A 21,582-nucleotide genomic window follows, 5' to 3' on the forward strand; every position below is an offset into this window, starting at 1 on the left:
TTCTTCCCTCTGCTTTTTCTTTTTTGTCCCTTCACGCTCTTTTCATTTGCCATACCTTTCTCAAGTTTCCCACAGAAAGACTTATCTTCTAAATAGACACTGCTAACCAAAGTATTGCTTTCCTTCTCTCAAGGAATCTACCCATCCCATTATATCAGGTCAAATCTTCAGGTCTCTATTTCTTTGAGGCTGCTTTCATTATTTCATAGGCTGTTACTTCAGGATAGAGTATTAGACATAGGGTGAGGAAGACCCTGTTTTGAATTTTGGCTTAGACACTACCCTGTGTAGTGTCTCTTAGCCTCAGTTTTCTCATTTGTAAAATGGGTATATTTACAGTTCACCCCTCATAGTGTTCTTAGACCAAATGAGGTAATATATACATTATGCTTTAAAAACTTTAAATGCTATTAGATGATGATGATGATCCTAACCCTAAAAGTGATGATAACCAGAGAGGCATGATGAAGATGTCATTCCATTCCAGATACATGAGAATATCATAAAGTTAGTTCCTAGACTGTCACCTTTATTTAATTTTTCTGCATGACGGTTGTTCTGCCTCAGCTACATACTGACTGTGTGACCCTGAGAAAGTCACTTAACCTATTAGCACTCCAGGCAACTCTCTAATCCTATAAACAGAAAAGAAAGTATCAATATGCATTGATAAAAGGAGTTTCCTCACTCAACAGTTACCTATGCAAATGAAATCACAAGTCTAGTTCCTATCCCTATCCCTATACAATGCTGACAATAATCAAACCATCTAAACATTGAAATCATCAGCCAGTGGTTTCCTTTCTGGTGATTTCATCTGTCACTCTCATGGTATGATGGTATCATTAACTTCTTTGTGAGGAAATAACTTATGAGTCACTTGATTTCATTTCTGGAATTACCTCTCTGTAGATGTGGTAAACAAATAATTAGTGGTTTCTTTAAGGAAATTGAAGGAAAAGGAAACACAGGGATTAGGGGAAATGATAAGGAATAACAGGGAGCTGGACAGCCTTAGAACTAATTAACCATCTGTCAGAGATGGGCACAGAGAAGAAAACATCCCTGAATATTCAATAAGTACCTACACCTCTTTTGCCACATTGGAATTTCATCCCATCATAACATTTCCAAAGGCAAAAAGAAAAAAGAGACTGAAAGCAAAACGGGGTCAAAAAGAATGAGACAAAGCCTAGCTATTAAAAAATAACTCTTGCTAAGGTACATTGTCAGCTGGAAAAATCACAAAGTTTGTGATCATTTTGATATTTGTAATAGCTGAAAGAGAAATTGCCCAATATTCTGCTATGGTGTGTATTCAGGAGAGATATTGGGAAAGGTGTGAGACAACAGGTCCAAGACCAGCAAGTCATGATTAAGGACTATGGTTTATTTTAGCAGTTGTCAATAGGACAGTCATAAAATTATTTGTTAAAACTTTCTTATTTATTTTAATATATATTTTATTTTTCCTCAATTACATGTTAAAACATTTTAACAGTTTTTTTTAAGTTTTGAGTTCCAAATTCTACCCCTCCCTTCCTCCTCTTCCCTCTCTCTGAGATGGTAAGCAATCAGATATAGATTATATTCATGCAATCATATAACACATTTCCATATTAGTCATTGTGTACACAAAGACTTGAATAAAAAGAATCAAAGGGAGAAAAAAAGTGAAAATAGTATGTTTCAGTCCGTATTCAAACAATATCAGTTCTTTCTCTCAAGGTTGGGTAGTATGCTTTATCATTAATCCTTTCATATTCTCTTGGACTCATTGTATTGCTTTAGAATATCTAAGTCATCCACAGTTCTTCATCAAATAATGTTACTTTTGGTATGTATAATGTTCTCCTGGTTCTGTTCACTTCACTTTACATCAGTTCATATAAGTCTTTCCAGGTTTTTTTGAAATCATACTGCTTGTCAATTTTTATTCAAACAATAATATTCAATTGCAATCATATACCACAATTTTTTAGCCATTCCCCAATTGATGGGCATCCCTTTGATTTCCTATTCTTAGCCACCACAAAAAGAGCAGCTATAAATATTTTATACAAATAGTTCCTTTTCTCTTTTTTTTTTATTTCATCGGGATATTAACCTAGCAGTTATATTGCTAGGCCAAAGGATATGCACAATTTTATTGTCCTTTGGACATAGTTCCAAATTTTTCTCCAGAATGGTCAGATCAGTTCACAACTCCACTTACAATGCATTAGTGTCCCAGTTTTCCCACATCCCCTCCAATATCCATCATTTTCCTTTTTTGCCATATTAGCCAATCTGATAGGTAAATGACTGTCATAAATTCTGAAGGGAATAGAAGAAAAAATCCTTCAGACAAGACCGAGTTGTCAAAGAAAAAAATGGCGGAAGGACCAGGGGCAAAGTTATGTTTTATATAATGCAGAAGTCAGAGGGAAACACAGTGATAGGACCTAATGTACTTAAATCAGAAATTGAAGCAACAAGAGGAGCAGAGATTGGAAATAGAACCAAAGGGAAATTCTCTAACAATGATCAGAGAAACTGAGGACAGGTGAGAGTTGGGTCTGAGCAGTGCAAAACAATTTACATATTTATAGGCTAAGTGTGTTAAATAATTATTATATATATATACAATTATATATAATGTTAAATAATACTTTTGAAATATTGAACCTTTAGCCTATCTCCAAATAGGAAAATATAAATTAGAGTAATATACTTTTTCAGGATCATTCTATATGTAATTTAAATATCATTCTGCAATAATTTTTTTTCTCCAACTGTATTTGATGATTGTTTGTATTCTGACTAATCCAATATGTTTTCAAATAGATTATGCCTCCTGTGATTCAGATCACAATGCTTCTACCTCTTTCTTACTCTACAATTCTGGTATATGCTCTATCTTTTTTTCTGTCACTATGAGACCATCTCTGTGAAAACATCAAGGATAAGCTCCATAGAACTGAAGACTCTTGTGGTTTTGTCCATTTCCTGGTTACATATGCTTACATACATACATGTATACACATATGCATATACCTACATGATTATATAGTTTTTATGTACATATTTATGTAGTAGATAGATAGATGTAGATCTAGATATTTCACTGTGACCTTCTCCACACTTTGCTATATTGAACTGCAGCTAGCAGATACATAGCCTATTCCTGAATTCAAGCTTGAAAAATTCCTACTTTGGAAGAAACTGTTAGAATTTCTTTTCTAGCTCAGCCTTCTAGAAACCAAACTCAATTTCATGCCATGAAGAGGAGACTTTTGCCTTCTGTTTGATCCAAATTGTCTATATAAAAATATTTAAATTCTCCACTATCTCTGGGATAGTACCTTTTACAATAGTTGAGTAGAATATTTTATTCCATAAAACCATTATGAAAAAATAAAACTTTTTTTAGGAAAAGTAATTTCTTCCTTCATAAAAGTAAGGACCAAATACAGAAAAGGTCAAATTTTTCTTTTGGATGAACTTCTTTGAAATTAGGGGTAGGTAAAACTTGAGGAAACATGCTTAAATTTTCATTGAAAATGAGCTTTAAAAGTTAAAAATAAATTAATTTGTCAAATTAAAAGTGGGACTCTATGACTTATGACATGTTGGTCACTTTCTTCTACTTGAAATACAAATATTTCAAACATGTTCAATCATTTCAATTGATTTCAATTTCAATTCAATCAAATCAATTCAAAGTATCTTTTTTTTTAAAGCAATCAAGGTTAAGTAACTTGCTCAAGGTTATACAGCCAGGTGTTTCTGGATGGGTGCTAAGTGTCTGAGCCCACATTCGATCCCCAGGTCATCCCGACACTGGAGCCGGTGCTCTTACTCTCTGTGCTACCTGGCTGCCCCAATTCAAAATATCTTAAACCTAATGGCTCATAGTACAACTTGGTTCTCTAATAACTATTTTCTACAAAATATCAATAGTTTAAATAGAAATAGTGGACAAAATTTTGCTTTGATTGAAGCAAATTCTTACTGTGTTTTTTTTCTCCTGTGGACTATGATTAAATGTATGATTTATCTAAAAGACCAACAGGCAAAAACTTATTAAATTATATCCTAGTTTTAGACCATTGAGCTATCCCTAGTTATTCATGAAATTGCATTCCAGTTCCCTAAAAGCCATGCAATTTTCCCAGATCTTAACATGAAAAAAGAATGTGTGGAACATTGTATTGGGTAAAATTTAGGATACTGAATCCTTTCCAAGTCCATCAAACAGATTTTTAAAAAGGAAACAACATAACCATCTACTATGTGTCAAGAATTTGAGATACTACTACTGTTGCTGCTACTACTACTTAATATTACAAATGTTTGCTGCTGTTGCTACTACTACTACTACTATTACTACTACTAGCTAATATTTCTATACTGCTTATCATGTGCCAGGTATTATGCTAAGTGCCTTACAAATATCATCACCTTTGATCCTCAAAATAATCCTGGGAGGTAGGTGCTATTATTAGCCTCATTTTACATTTGAGGAAACTGAAGCAAAAAGAGGGTAATTGACTTGCCCAAGGTCAAACAACTAGTAAGTGTCTAAGGCTAGATTTGAATTTTGGTTTTACAGATTCTGCACCCTTTTCTCAATCCACTATTCCTGCCCTTGAGAAATACAGGATAGTGGTAGGTAGGGAAAGGTTTTTGCTTTGGGAAGATATAAGAATGGTGAGTAGAGCCCTAGGGAACTATACTCTTTCCAGTAGTAATGGTGGTATTTATTTGATTATGGTTCCCAGAAAAAGAGAAGAAAAGCAGGACTGGGATGTATAAGAAAACAGCCAGGGTGAAATGGGAGCCATGACTGAGGTCGTTTAGAAATAAGAAACTACTTGAATTTGAGCTCACACACCAGTCAAGAGAGTTCAGGAAGGCATCAGGCTGGGAGTTTTGGAAGTAAGAGTCCTAACTCCCCAAGGTCATGGATTTTGGAAATTTGGAGAGTATAATAGACTGAATCAATAGCCTTATCCAGATGCTCCAAACCATCATAGAATCCCTAGAAAGAATCAATGACCCCCTACAAACAAATTATTTCTTCTTTCTCCTTGGCAGCTTGGATGTGAGTTACTCATTAAAAAAATAATGATTGTTCCAAAAATTAGGCTAGGTACAGCAACCTTCCCTTTAACTCTAAAGATAGATTGATCAATTTTCCATCTAAACAACGTATGCCAATCATTGTTTGAGCTCTCCACAAGAAATTTTAATGGGATGATTAACATGCAATTACAGATCCAATAATGAGAGACTGCTTTGCTTAACTCTGTAGAGTGAATCTGAATGCTGTTATTTGTGCCAATCATGTGCTGAATCCATTCTTCTTAAACTAGGTCAAAATGTTTCACAAAAACTAAACTGAATTACAGGAATCAAAATAGCTATTAAATTTCCTCCCAAAAGAAAAAAAAACACCTTTTGTAATTTAACCATAAATACAAGCCAGTACCATTGCTGTTACTATGATTGTGTGGTTTTTATATTGTTATTTCCAGAGAGATTGATGGTATACTTTTATCAAATGTGGAAGAAGCAAAAAACATGTACCTCCCCATTGCTATAATAATTCCTCTGGAGGTGAAACTTTGGGATTATTTATGATTCTCTCAAAAGAAGTTATGTTCACCAATTAACATTAGTCACCACTTCAGTGAAACTGATCCTTACTAACAACCCCAAATGATGCTCATTTGCTGATACTAAATCACCAAATACAAAATATTAAAGGGGATTATACCATTTTACCTACCTACAAATCTCACTTTATGTAATGTCATGACCTATTTCCATAAATTTATTTTTTTAACTGTTTGGTGCCATAGTCTTGGATGACTGGAATAAACTGGAAACAGCATAAAAAATTAGGATCACACAATCTCAGCATGGGAAGGGAACACAGAGATCATTTAGTCTAACCAACCTAAATTATGTATCTAACAAATTATCCTCAGCATTACTACTAGTTAAAACTCTTGTTAATGGATAACAATGTTATACATTCTAAAACTTGATCTTTTGGGAACACATCAGCAAAAAGTTTGGTAAAGATAATTATATAAACTTGAGAGGGGATAAAGGAAGGAGGAGATGGTGATGATTTTCTTCAGTCTATACTTTGTATGTGAAACTGCTTTGTGATTATCTCCATTATTTATGGGAGTCATTTTCCAAAACTTTGATGTATGGATACAACAATGAACAGTAGGAGTGATATCTAAGGACCATTCTAGCTGAGTTTGAAGATGCTTTTCACTAGGTTGGCTGGAAAATGATTAAATTTCAGCCAAAGAAACTTATTGGCTGCCATGTACTAACACAATAAGTGTAGATAAAAAGAGTGCTCACACAGATGAGATCATAGACCCTGGAGATGCTGAAGCATATTTCTGTTTGCTGGAAAAGCTCATTTGATTTGCTTTAATAGAAGGATTATGTCCTGAACAAAGACAATAATGCCATTACTCTCTGTCTTTGACAGACCAAATATTTTAGGAGAGATGTTCACCAGTGGGAAAACATTCAGAAGAAGGTAGCCAGGACAGTGAATACACCGGAAAACTTTTCATCCAAAGATGAATGGAAGGAAGTTGGAATGATTAGCTTGGAGGGAAATAAAAAGACTTAAAGGAAATATCATGGGTAGACTTCAAGTAGTTAAAGTTTTGTCAATTATCTGGGAAGAGGGATTCCCAGAACTAGAGTAAATAGGTGAAAGTTACAGGACGCTGGTTTTAGTTCAATGTCAGGAATAACTTTCCAATAATAGTAGCCAGCCAGAAATGCAGGCAGGTTCTAATTATTACTAATTACCATAAAGTGCACTACATAAGAGAGGATTCTGGGAAAATGGCAGAGTAGGTCAGAAAATTTCAAGTTCTCCAGGTTTTCCTCATAAATGAGGTAAAATAGCACCTCAAGGAAAACATAAAGAGGTAGAACAGTGGTCCTGCTGGGACAATCAGTGAAGACTCAAAGAAAAATTTCAGGTTTGGTCCCTGTGAAGAGTAAACACCTCCAGGCTAGTTCCACTTAAACAGTAAGCAGGGGGAGCCCTGTGATAAGTGATTTAGAGGGTAGCCTCAGCCCCAGCCACAGGAACTTTAACCTCACAGACAGCTGGGTGTCTGAGTCAGAGAAGATTAAGGGAACCTCTGCCAACAAGGAATGCTGGACCCAGTTGTGCCGCACTCAGCCTTGAATAAGGATGAATCAGCACACATGTGAGGACAAAAGCAGGGGGCAGGAACGGTGTAGACTGTGGGCACTTACAGGAGGCTGGAGTTCTTGGTGTAGGTTCCAGGTCAGAAGGAAGAACTAAAAGAGGTTCTGAAACCAGAGGCACCATCCCCCATACTCTAGGACTACAGGCAATTACAAAAAAATAAGCTGCTACAATTTTTTTTAAATGAGCAAGGAGAAAGAATCCAACCATAGAAAGTTACTACAGGAATAGAGAAGATTGGGATTCATCTTCTGAGGAGGATACTGAAGCAAAGAATTCCTCTTCTCCTGAAAGAGCAACACCAAATAGGTCACCTGTGCAAAAATAATTCATAAAACTTTAAAAAGACATTAAAAATCAAATGAGAGAGATGGAGGGAAAAGGTTTTTCTAAATGAGAACAATCCAAGAAAAACAAGAAGATTATGAAAAGAAAGTCACACAATTAGAAAGTAAGATCTAGAATCTCAAGTAAGAAAACTACTCCTTGAAAATCAGAAATAGGCAAGGGGAAGCCAGTGAAGTTATAAGAGACAAAGAAATAAAATATAAAAAAAAACAAATAGAAGAGAATGTGAAATATCTCATAAGAAAAATAACATCTAGAGAACAGATCAAGAAGAGGAAACATAAGAATAATTGGACTACCTGAATGTTATGATAAAAAATTAATCTTGATACAATAATGCAAGAAATAATTAAAGAAAATTATCCTGAAGTCTTAGAATGAGAGGGGAAAGTAGAAATAGAAAAAAAAATCTACCAATAACCACCTGAAAGAGATCACACCAGGAAAACCTAGAGGAATACCATAGTCAAATTCCAAAACCCCTATCTCAAGGACAAAATATTGTGAACCACAAGAAAAAAATATATGGCAGTGCCACAGTTAGAATCACACAAGACCTAGCAATAGTGACACTAAGAGACTGGAAGTCTTGGACCACTATATATCAAAGAGCAAAAAACATGGTGTTGTGACCAAAATTATCATATCCAGCAAATTAAGCATAATGCTGAATGAAAATTAAAATGGATATTTAATGAATTGTCAGACTTTCAAGACTTTGTTTAAAAAAAAAGCTGAACTTATCAAAGATTTAACATACAAGAGCCAAGAGAAATATACAGTACATATCAAAGACTAATTACAAGGCACTCAATAAGAAGAATTTATTTAACTTTTATATGAGGGAATGTAAAATGTATGTCAAATAGTTTTTAGTAATTGGGTAGTTTCTAAGAAAAATTAGGGTAGACTTTTATTTTAAATTTTAAGAAGTAAAACCATTTAGGAACAGGTAAAAAATAATTATACAAGTGAGGTGCAAGAGAGAAAACTTATGTGAAGGAATTAGATGGGGGAGGAAGGCTGGTAGTTCTGAAACCCTACTTTCATCAGGAATGAGTTTAACAGGGAACTAATATATGTGTGTATGTATGTATGTATGTATGTATAAAAGTCTTCTAAATTCAGAAAGAAATAAAAGGCTAAGGAGATAGGGAGGAAGAAGAGGATAATGGAAGAGTTTTGGAGAGAGGAGGGAATAGGATAAGGGGAGCTATAGAAAGGTGTTTAGATTAATGGGAATGGGAGCCCAAAGGAGGCATCCTTGGGAGGTAGGTGTGGTTAAATAATAGAAGGGCATGGTAGCAAGTAGAAGTAAAATAAAGGAGTCAGAAGGAGTAGGAAATAAGAGATATGCAGAAACTTATAATAAAGATAAGGAGTAGAATTTGTTAGGGAGGAAGGAATAGGAGTGGTAATTATGATCTCAAACAAAGTTAAGGCTAAAATAGATTTACTTAAAAGAGAAAAATAAGGAAACTATACTAGGTGTCAACAACATTCACCAATGTTGTTTTGGACTATCTAAAAGAACTAGACAGTATAGCATTGAAATATTGCTGTGATGTAGGAAATGATGAGTCGGTGGACTTGGAAAAATATGGAAAGACTCAGGCTTATGAAGGAAGAGGTTGTCCACCCTCAGAGAAAAAGAGGAGAAATAAGTATAGTACAGTCTTACATAGATGCATATGAATGTATATGTCTATATGAGTATGATTATAAACATCTAAGTATATATGTATATATAAGTGTATGTATGTAGGTATATATGTATGTGTGTAAATGTGCCTGTGTATAGATCTATCTTTGCGTGTATGTGTGTGTGTGTCTGTCTGTGCTTAATTGTAACCTGGGGCAGAGAACAAAAGAATACTTACAAAGAATCAAAAAAAAGAAAGAAAAAACTCTGAACATAATGCATAGTATTTATCAAATAGGCTTTCTTGAAATGGAAATTTATTGATGTATGTTTTGAATCCTCTCACGTTCTGCTGTGCACATAGGGCATTTTTTTCTTTTCTTTTTTGTATTTAAGTTTATAATGTTTCTTTTTTCTTTTCTTGTGTATTTGTTTTACTCTTTAAGTTTAAAATTTTTTAAAAGTTTAAAAGATATTGCATATTTCCAATGGGCTAGAACAAGTTACCACATTTTATATAATTATAATTTCAAATAGAGCAAATTAGAATACTTGCTAAACTTATTAGTACCATCAATGGAGGTACAGTATTTGAGCAGAAACTAGATGACCATTAATTGGCAATGGTAAGGGTAGAATTAACTCATGTTTCAAGAAGAAATTGAACTACATCACCTTTAAGTCTCTGAACAGTATGGTTCTATGAAACTGAGAGTAGGGCAACTGCACTATGTTCCCTTGTATATTTTTGAGGAAAAACATCACTTTTATACATTATTATTTAGGGAAAGCAATAGAAAATGTCACATTAGAGTTGATCTCTACCTGGATAGTTAACATATAAATAATGGCAACATCAAATATGCTGGTTTTATTTCCTGGTATTGCAAAGAACAAATAAGATAACTGAAATACCATAGACAAAATTCATTACTTCTATGTTGTGTTTAAAGCAGAGAGACTTCTTCATTTTCATGAGGGTCTGCGCTCTTCCCATTCTTTGTTAGAAAGGAATTTAAATGTGTGTTTCTGGTTATGTTAGCCCACTTTTAGAATTTATATTACAATCAAAAGGATTTCTGTCTCTCAGGTCTTCTAATCTCCAAGTAACTTGGATTATAAACAGCATGCTCTCTACAACATTCCCAGCAAGTGGTCATCCCACTTTTTGCCTTTTGATAGAAAATAAGACCTGCCTTTGGACCTTGCTTGATACGGACTGTGTGACCTTGGGTAATTCACTTGATTTCTTTAGACTTTACTTTTCTCCTTTGTTAATGAAGGGTCAGGACTAGATGATTTCTGAAATTACTTCCTACTATAATCCTGCGATTCTTTGAACATACCACCTCCTGAGAAAATTTTAGATAGCTCTAATTATTAGGTTCCTAAGTGAGCCAAAGTCTTTCTTTCTGAAATTTCTACTCATTGCTCCTAGAGAACAAAATGTAATTGCTTTTACTATCAGGCGTTCAGATATGCTATTGTCCAACTACTAAAGTCTCTCCTTTTGCTCAAGCCAAGGGATAATTTTTGTTTAAAAAGTTTGGTGATATGACTGTCATTGCTTATCATTTCTCTTTTGGAAGGTGGCAATATAACCTCATTCATTTTTAGTGACATTCAGTAGAGCTGGCAGGTGGCCTAAAGGCAGCCATGTCTCCATTAGAATGGCAGGAGAGACCTTCAGAAATTAATGCATATATCTTTTGCACATTTTTAGCCTGGTTGGGCATTGCACAAAGATGCCTGATGTGATCTGCTATGGCATGTCTTCTTTTTGGTCAATTGCCAACATTCTGAGGATACGGTAGTGAAGTTAAATTCATTTATTTAAACATGTCATGACTTTGCACAATTACATTGAATTCACTCCTACAAATATTTACTAATCATGCACTCTGTGCTTGGTACTATTGTTTAAGATATAAATAGTTCATTCCTGAAGAATGAATAAGAAGCATACATTCTACTGGAGAGGGGGATGCAACCTATACACAAGTAATAAAATATAAGATAAAAATAACATAAAGCAAAGATATAATAACCTTTTAGACTGTGACCATCCATTGAATGTTTTTAGAGAATTATATAATGTGAGTTAAACTACATGAAGAATAGTATGGTGCCTCTGTGAAAGACAGATTGTCTCTATTTATGTTAAAGTGCCAAAGTATGCAAAAAGTATTTTAGATAGGAATATTTTATGATCAGAAAATTATAGTAACTACTAGCTAACTAACTAGCTACCTAAATCAGTAACACAAGCTTCCCCCCTCTTTACCTCTCTCTATCTTCACCACCTCCTTCTCTTTTCAAGAACAAATAATTTAACTTATGTTTGTCTTAATACACTGGAGAGGGAAATGATAAACCAGTATCTTTGCCAAGAAAACACCATATAGCTTCACAAAAAAAGTTGCATGTGAATGGACAACACATCCTTAAAAGTTGTCCTTACTTCATCTCCATTCTTTAAAAGTCTTTCACCTACTCTCTTTATCTGTCATCCAATCTTCTCTCCTTTAACAATCAAACTTCTGGACAAAAACAGTTTGCACACATACAAACCTTACCTTACATCCTACTCCTATCTCAATCCCTATATTGCAGCTGCTAAACCTACCATGACAAGGCAGCATGGCATAATGGATATAGAGGCAGCCTAGAAGCCAGAAAGAACTGAGTCCAAGTTCCACCTCTCAAACATTCAGAGTGTTGGACACTGGACTTAACCTCTCAGTGTTCTAAACAACTCTTTAAAACTGTAAGTGCCTATCTTCTTTGGCAGAAGGAATTTCCTTATCTGGGAGTCCCCAGTGCTACCTGCTCACAGGTCCTGTTGCTCTATAACCCACCACCCTTCAGCAATTTCCCTTTACAGTCATATCATTAAAATCACAGCTGTTTTCTCATTCTTTATTCTCCTTGAATGGTGCAGGTTGGCACTGATAACAATTCTCTCTTACTTTGGCTTTGTGGTATACATAAGATCACTGAATTGCAAGGTTGAAGGGAATATCAGAAGTCATATAGTTTAGCCCGTGGCTGAACAGAAATCCTTCTACCATGTCCTGCTGCTGCTTGAAGATTTCCATTGGAGGGGAACATGCTGTTTCCATAGATACCTCAATGTTTCCATATCTATTTATTTTTCTCCATTTGCCATTGATTGTTTTTCTTCCAACAACCCCTAAAGAAAATTCTCAAAGTTTTGTCTTTGACTCTTTTTCAAACTTTTGTCTTTGACTTTTTTCCTCTCTTTGTATTTTTTTCCATGATCTCATCTTCTCACATATGTTTGAGTATTACCTCTATGAAGATGTAAAATCAATCATGAGCAGCTCTCCTGAGGACTGCTGCTGTGAATAACTTTAACGATCTAATTGCATAGCATAGTGAACTCTATTTATTCAGCAATAAACTAAAGCAAAACATTCAAGAAACTAAAGCACAACATTGACAAGAACATAATACAACAACTTATTACTAAGGTGGCCACAAAACATATCATTCACTAATTCACAATCTCCTCAATCAATACAGAGTATCCAAATCAAGTCTTCTTTAATTTTGACTCCAGGCTGGCTTCCAGTCATCCTTAAGTCAATCATCCTTAATGGACAGTGGAAAGTACAAAGGCCATCCATGCCTAGGTCACAGTAAGTTATAATATTATCATACTGAGTACCCAAGTAAAGTTCTCCTTCATCTTGACACAAGGCTGACTTCCAAACCCCATGGCTCCTCTTCCATGCTCCCAGCTCTTGCCTGGATTCACCCAGCTGTTACCTGGATTCACAGGTAGGCAGCTCTCTGCTCCTGTTCCATGTCACAGCTCACTGGGACTGCTCCACCCCAAGATCTTTACAGTTTCTGTTTCTAGGAAAACAAGGCTCAAGAGGGCTACAATATTTACACACATTGCCGGCACTATTATCTCAATTCACTTTTTGTCTGAGAAATCAGCACCCATCAACAGAGTGCTTCTGTCTGACAAAGTAACACAATTCAACAGACAGAATACTTCTGTCTGACAAAGTAACACAACTCAACAGACAGAATGCTTCTGTTTGACAAAGCAATAGCAATACAGAAAAACAGAGTGCCACATCACAAGCATTCTCTCTCTTAGCTCTGCTTGGTCCCAGCTCAAGCTCAAGCTTTTATCTGCTCTGCTCCTTCCTGTTCCACCCCTCTGTTCTGTTCTTTTGGCAAGCTCCATGTGATGACCTTAGACCTATTAAGGGCAACACAATATATACTGTTTCCAACAAAGACTTGACACAATCCAAGGTGAGGCTCAAAGGCACTTGATTAACTGAAACAAAGCACAAAGTACTACTTTGCTTGCCATTACAGAAGATTATACCCAAATGTAGGTCTCTGACCTTGAAAATTTTTTACTGAACTACAATTCATTTCCATAATGATTGACTAGACATTTAAAATTATATATCCCACAACCACCTGTACAGTTAATAGGTCAAAACATAAATTTGGGGCAGCCAGGTAGCACAGTGAGTAAGAGCACCGGCTCCAGTGGCGGGATGACCTGGGGATCGAATCCCAGGCTCAGACACTTCGCACCCACCCAGAAACACCTGGCCGTGTAACCTTGAGCAAGTTACTTAACCCCAATTGCTTAGGGGCTGCCAGGTGGCTCAGTGAGTAAGAGTACAGGCTCCAGTGTCAGGATGACCTGGGGATCAAATCTGGGCTCAGATACTCAGCACCACACCCAGAAATAACTGGCCGTGTAACCTTGAGGAAGTTACTTAACCCCGATTGCTTAAAAAAAAAAATCTGTCATCCTTTCTTCCATATTAAGTACATCACCCAAAATTTATAATGTCACTTTGTTTTTGCAGTCATCCAAAATTCAAAACATCAATGATTCTTGAATCTCTCTCCTTCACTGTTATTTAAGTACTATCAATTTCACTACCAACTCTTCAATATTGCCATTTTTTCTTACATTGACCCCATTCACTACCTTAGTAGTAAAATGCATATTATATGCTTTGATAACATTATAGAGTAGATAGTGAACGTAGTATTGCCTCTATTTTTTATATGTGAAAAATGAGGCTCAAAAATATTAAGTGACTGGCCCAGCATCATACAACTAAAAAAGTGGTGGAGTTGTGACTCCAAACCCAGTTTTCTCTCTCCAATATCATTACTCTTTCTATTATGCCAAGCATTCAAATTCAAGTCATTATGAATTCTTACTTGCACTATAATAACCACTTTGTGACTAATCTCCCTTACCTTAATGGCAAGCATGCTACGGGGGGTGGGGGGGAGGAATTTGGGTTCATATTCTGCCATTGATAGGGATCTTCTGGGTGACTATGAGCAACTCACTTAATTTCTCTGTGCTCCAGTTTCCTCATGCTTAAAATGAAGGTGTTGAAACAAAGGTTCTCTAAGGTTCATTATACCTCTGGTGCTATGATTCCATTCTCTCCCTTTCTAAACTGTTTTCCACATAGGTGCCATATTATTTTTCATAAAATTCAATTTGAATCATAGTATTCTCTAATATCACTAAACGGATTGTCCTGGACTAAAGGAGTTGGCAAACTACAACCTGCCTGTTTTTGTACTGCTTGCTTTTGAAGAATGGATTTTATGTTCTTAATACAATAAACCTTTAATCAGAAATGTTAAAACTATTTTGGTGAGCAGGCCATACAAAAATAGATAGACTTATGGTGTATGGCCTGAAGACTGTAGTTTACTCATCTCTAGGAAGGATAAAGTCTGATCTATTTAGCCTGGCATTCAAGGCTTTTCATTATCTCAACCTTGCCAGCATCTCCCAATTTACTTTCTGCTAAACATATCCAAATTACCTAAACTACTGGTTCTCCTGAATGAGTCTTGTACTTTCCTGCACCCTTGCTTTTTGTAAATGTCATTCCTTTTCCCTAGAGTGCCCTCCTTGCTCCCTATCTCCATTAGATGAATATCTTGTCCCTGGATCCAGATGACTCTGGAGGAGAACATGAGACTGGTGACCTTGTATAGCCCTCCCTCATTCAAATCAAAGTCTACTGCAAGTCATGTCATCATTTCCCTGATCCTACGGTCCCCTTCAAAACTGAAGGACAAACACAACTACAGCAGCTCCAATACAACCTTTTCCATGACACTTCCTAATAATCTCTAAGGATTTAATATATATTTCCTTCATAGAGTTTTTCATAGATTGCCTTTTATTAGAGCTATATGATTCTATATCATTTTTTCTACTAGATTTTATACACTTTAAGAATAGAGACTGAAGCTTATGCCTTACTTCTAGGAGTCTGTTAAGTGTGGTAGTGAACATAATACTGGATTTGGAGCCAAGAAGACCTGAGTTCAAATCCTGCTTCAGATATTAGTCACTTAACCTCTGTCAGTCTCAGTTATCTCATCTATAAAATGGATTTAATAATAACATTTATCTCACAGGATTGTTGTAAAAAGTGTATTATAAACACACATGTATATATTATACATATTGGTATATCACACACATACATATGTGTGTGATATACACTGATATGTACATGTGTCTATATAAGACATATATTTATGTATATATGAGTGTGAATGTATCTATCTCATCTTATAAACCTTAAAACACTATATAAAGAGGCCCCAAAATCTTAGTGCAGTTTTAAGATATTAAAGTATTTCTTTTCATTCAATGCATAAATAATTTTTCTATGGTGTCTCATTTATACATGGTATCATGGTACAATTTAAATGGCACTAACACATTTGGGACACCCAGTAGAAATGCTAGTTATTGCCTATGTGTTGAGTATGTGCAAAGAAAAGAACAGCTCAGTGATTGATCAGTCCTATTTTGGCTACATTGAAGCTCCACCACTTCCCAAGTTTTAAAGCCTTTAAAAACTATATTGTCTTTTTCTAATATTCTAAGTCCACAGAACTTGAAGGCACAAAATAGATATCCCTATTTTTTTGCTGTTCCTTTTTATCTGAATATGTGATTTTTGGCAAGTCTCGACTGGGGTGGGGAGAACCTTCTCATAAGGTAGATCAGTACTTGTTCCAAAACGGAGTTGGCTAATGCACGTAGAGTTTAAGTGACTTGCTGAGACTTACGTTATCCTGTTGCCAGAGGCTAGACTTGAAATCAAGTCTCCCTAACCTAAGATTTTTCTTTATCTACTTTGCCATCCATGGGGCCTCTCTTCTCTACTATCTACCTCATCACAGGCAAAGAGATCCCAGAATAAGCCCCATAAAAAGGGCTCTGGACCAGGTTCAGCTTTGAAGGAAATTAACCTCAAAGAGAAGAGATTAAATGTTTTCTTATACTTTCTGGTTTGCTTTACCTTAAACTTAGAGTTCCGGGGGAAAGCTCTACGACCAAGTTTAACTAAAGTTCTTTGTAGGATTTCACCAAAATAGATTACCAGAGTAATTATCAGAAAATGGTACCCAGTGGACAAAATAGATATCAAGTATAAGAGAAAGATATTTTTTCACCACTACAAGAGAAATACTTGAATGCAAAATACTCATGATCTCACATTAACAGATACTTAAAACATAAAACAATAAACCATCATATGTGATCTCTCAGAAACCTAAACATATTTCTGTGACTATTTGAACAGAAATTTCACTTTCCCTTCAGGATTTCATTGTCTACAACTGACTCAGGAGTTTCTCAGCCTATTGACCAGACAGACATACCTCATTAATCTTTTAATATTGGCACAATTGTGTCAGTAGTCATCTTCTCTTTGGAAAAGCTATGTAATTGCTGAAAGCAACTCCCCCAAGCAATAGGCATATACTCAGGAACTCTAGACTCAATGATTTAGCTGCCAGGACTGGAAATGTCTCTCAGGACAGTTATTTGGTGACCTGAAATTAAAGAAAGAAACACGGAACAGAAGAAGCAGCTGGGAATTTAAGGTCTAATCTCACATTCATCAAAGGAAATACATATTCTCCCTGCAATGTGTACCAGTTGTAGAGGCCATTACTTTTAGAGGGGCAGAAGGAAAATAGATTATTGTTTTTCCATCTACCAGTCTTGGTGAAAATTGAATGGAAAGTTGACAGTCTTAAGCAACACACTCAGAAGAGGAAAGAGCTATTCCTTGCTCAGTAACCAATCATCTTTGATGTAATCCTCCAGTCATGATTACCAAGGGACCAACTAGGAATTTCTGGTTATACATGCACTATAAAAAAGACAAAGATATACATCCCACTGGAAGAGAACAGAATAAATTCTCAGCTCTATGAAAAGTGTCCAAGTGCAGCAATTCAGGAAAGTTATTCTGAGTAACTGAAGAAGAAACAGGAGAGAAAACTGAGGTTCAATCTATCATTATAAGACCAAATAAGTTCAAGTTTACTGATGACCAAATGTCCATATGCAGTTTCAAAGGTGATTGAAATGTCCATTCTGATTATCCACATTTAGGAGGTACATTATCTTTTAGTTAATAAACAAATATGTAGATTTTTGTTTCTAATTTCTAGAAACCCTTTCTTCTACTCCTGTATGTTTCAATTCATGAATAAAAAGAATCTATAATCCCATCAATGGCTACTCTCATCAGCGATATGGAGGACAACCCATCCACATCTTTCCATGCTACATTACTGTTATTGCTGTGTTCCTATAAATGCATTACAGGAAGAGATTTTGTGGATACCCATATGAATCCTATCCATTGCTTATCCAATATATTCTGATCATATACTTCTTGATTCCCACTGTGTAAGGCTAAATATTTGATAATTGCAGACAAATTATTGGTGTTCTAATGTGTTAGCATATTTTCTAATCTGATTTAAAAGTGAGAATTCCAATCCATTGCCACTATGATATAGTGAGCTTTTTTCCAAATATCCCTTAAGTTATGGATATGGACTCTGGTACATTCTTTATTACTTCTTTTGAATTCCCGACACAAAAAAAAGTACAAGATTTGTTCAGTGTGTTCTCAGGAGGAAATAATTTAATTTCTTGCTTTTTCTGATAATGTAGTTTGATGTTGGTCTAAGTGAAATGATTTTTGAGAAAATAACGACCTTTCTTTTTGATGTGAGTTTTTTTAAAAAGAAAATAATCCCTGGCTATTTTCTAGTAGTAGAGCTATTCTCATTTTATTGAGCAATAAAGTATAAAATAAAGATTAGGCTGATTGCTGAGAAGGATAAATCTGTGGTTTTCTTCATGTAAAAATGGAAATTAATATGTCTAGTTTGTTTATTTAAAAGGAAAAAAAGGACTTCTTTATTCCAATTATCTGCCTATACCTAGACTACAACATAATGTTCCTCTTCCCCATGGAAAAACCTCTGATTAGTCAAATACCAATTATACTCAACATTTAAATATATAAAGACTTAATTAGCAAATATGCTTTATAAGAATTCTCTTTCTTCAAACCTAACAGATTAGCTGGTCCTATTAACTTTACATTGGACAAGACAGGATTTAATTCAACTCAGCAAAAGTGTATTAAGGAACTACTATGTGTAAGATATACCAGATCCTGGAATGATAATACAGATTTAGAGCTGGCATTAAAGGTCATCTAGTCCAACCCCTTCCTTATTTATACAAAAGAGGGAGTTCACAAAGTATGAAGTGACAGAGATAGAGTTTGCCTCTGACTACAAATCTGTTAACCCTTCTAGCAGTCTTCCACCCCAAAAAAAAGAGTATATTACATAGTCACCATAATATCAAGGAGATTACTGTGTAATGTGGAGTTGTGCATAGAAGGAGAGAATTTGCACACAAATCTCTATGATACAAAAGAAGAGTGCTTAGCACAGTGTGTATAGCACATCGTAGAATGCTTGTTGACTGGCACAGTGACAAATGCAAAGGAGAGATCCATACAAAATGCTCTGAGAAATTTAAGGATCACAGATATAAAGCTGAAAGGGACCTTAGTAGAAATAAATTTCAGAAAAGCAAAATGACTTGCCTGATGTCACAAGTCAAAAAATTGTAAAAGTATCTGCGTAAAGACATTGATGACCTTGACCATTACCATAAAAGGTAAGCAGGTTATCAGATAATGACAACTCTTGGGAATCCTTTTTGTATGGCCATTTGTGTGGCCACAACAGAGTTCCAATCTCAAAGAATTCTTCCTGGACAGAAAGCAGAGACTACATCTCTGCCACAGTTTTTACAAAGCCAGACAGAATCTGTCTGGAGATTGCTTTCTAACCTTCATGATCAGATGCAAAGGAGAGAACCAAGAGCTATACATCTTAAAGCTCTCTGATAATTTATGGAAATTTTTTAAATTGCTACAAATGATAGTATTTTATATTACTTTTATACCCCGCAATCCCTTAGCCTATAATGACACAGAGTAAATGCTTATTGACTTGTTGATTCATTGAATTGATCTGACACTATTAATATTCTCCATTGAAGTCCCATCCAGTGCTTTATTCTAATATGAATTCACCCTGGAGTTTGAAAAGCTATACCAGTAAAGCATAACCTCTAACAGGTCCCACCAAGATGGAAACATCTTTGGGATAGGTCCTTCAGAGGATCAGAAATCAGATCTCTAAAGAGAAGCATCACTGGGTTTAGAAAAGCCCATCACCAAAGGGATGGCCAGTAGGTGATGAGTTTACTTCTAGTCTCAGTAATTTCCATCTCCTGAGGCATGTGGGAGCTATGATCTACATTTGAAAGAGAGTCCAGGAAGGATGAAATCATATTGCTTAAAGTAAGTGATACACCTAATTGTTAAATGAGGGCAATTTGATGTACAGTCAAATAAATGGGATTGGGAATCAAGAAACTTTGGTTTCATTCTCTATTCTTCCAGTTAGCCATGTCTCCATGGACAACATTCATTCTCAAATCCTCCATTGCTTCACCTCTAATATGAGATTGAAATCTACGTTCTCTGTTTTCTTCCATATCTAATGTTCTATGAGTTAGTGATCTAAAGCCCTATTCAAATGTTTGTTTTCCTCTTAAATGCCATTGCTAGACAATTAGTCTCTTTTGGTTATACAACTCACTGGATGTCAGCATTTTATTAATTCAATTCTGTTATATAACCACTTAAAATATTGTGGTTTAAGCTTTAATTTCTAAGAAAAAATTTGTCTGATTTTTTTCATAAATGTTATCCTCTTCATCCAACAGCTTCTTCTCCCAAATGACCACATCTCTTCCCTATTAAAGTACATTTGCATAGCAACCTTCCCAGGCATCTAGTTATTATGGGACAAGTAGTATGTTTGAATCAGCAAAAATAAGTAGGCATCAGAGTCATATTCAAAATAATATTAAAAAGTTGGTGCTTAACAGACAGAATAGAGGGGATGACATGGAAGAATACTTTATTCTATTGTGAAATTATTGCATTAAACTTTAAATCATATCCAGACCTTTCTTTGAGAATTTAATATGTTCGCCAGTGTCAGAAAATATTAAAACACAAAAGTCAAAACAACTCACAAAATACAACCTTAGGCTGAATTTGTATGTTCGAGTTTTATTTCAAATTCAGAGCTAGGTATTTAGCCTATCCTTTTGCTTTAATTGCCTTGGGAAAAGTTTAAAAACAAGCAATCAGCCTTTAAATGTAATAGTTGTACTTAATAATTTCCTAAAGATCCTTTTGCCCTATGGGCTCTGATTACCTGGTTCCTAAAAAGTAAACTAGATAGAATCTATCAATTAAAGTTCTAAGTATGCTAGAATATGATTAGATAAACCAAGGAAGACAGGGCCAGCTGAGGTCATCTGCAAGACCTTCTTCATGCTGGATTTCTTCTGTACTTACTGACCCACTGGGAGAAAACTTATCTACTCCCTTTCTGCACTCCTCATTAGGTTGTGTTCAACAACACTCTTTAAAGTTGATGCCAAATAATGTAATGTAGCCTGCAATTTTGTGGTTATTCCAACTATTTACTCTTTTGGAAACAAGAAAAAGGAAAAACAAGATAAAGCACTTCCTGACAAATTTTCCTTTGCTCATTTTCTTTAGAAGAGTTTGATGAAGTGCCATCTCCAAAGAAAGCCAAAGGTGAGTGTGTTGCAGCCACTTTGCTTATAAGGATGTTCTCAGTACAGTTTGTTGTTGTCTTGGTTTTAGCAGGGTGGGGCAACATAGTAGAAAAAACCTGACCTTGAGTTTAAGCTCTCTCTCTGAGCCTTGTTCCTATGTGATGATAAGTAAGTCAGTTAGCATCTTAGAGCCACCAGCCACCTCTCTAAGACTCTAAGTTAAAGATGAATTTTGTTTCTGCTTCAATGAAGAGTGTTTCCTAGTTGGGAGTTCCTCACACCAATGAAAACAAA

At 35.4% G+C, this 21,582-nt stretch overlaps 1 protein-coding gene across 35 annotated transcripts in view; it reads left to right on the forward strand.

Annotated features, from left to right (window-relative positions):
- The window catches only part of TRDN (triadin), a 565,674-nt gene that overhangs the window by 532,541 nt on the left and 11,551 nt on the right, over positions 1 to 21,582 (forward strand). For all 35 annotated transcript variants that reach the window (XM_069076909.1, XM_069076882.1, XM_069076893.1 and 32 more), the window contains one exon: positions 21,269 to 21,307. In XM_069076909.1, coding sequence (XP_068933010.1) covers positions 21,269 to 21,307 — 39 coding nt within the window. The remainder of the gene's footprint in view (positions 1 to 21,268; positions 21,308 to 21,582) is intronic.

Source organism: Petaurus breviceps, unplaced genomic scaffold (assembly GCF_028583685.1).
Source record: "Petaurus breviceps papuanus isolate PSGF00001 unplaced genomic scaffold, PetGlider_PUasm1.0 90977, whole genome shotgun sequence".
NCBI lineage: Eukaryota > Metazoa > Chordata > Mammalia > Diprotodontia > Petauridae > Petaurus > Petaurus breviceps.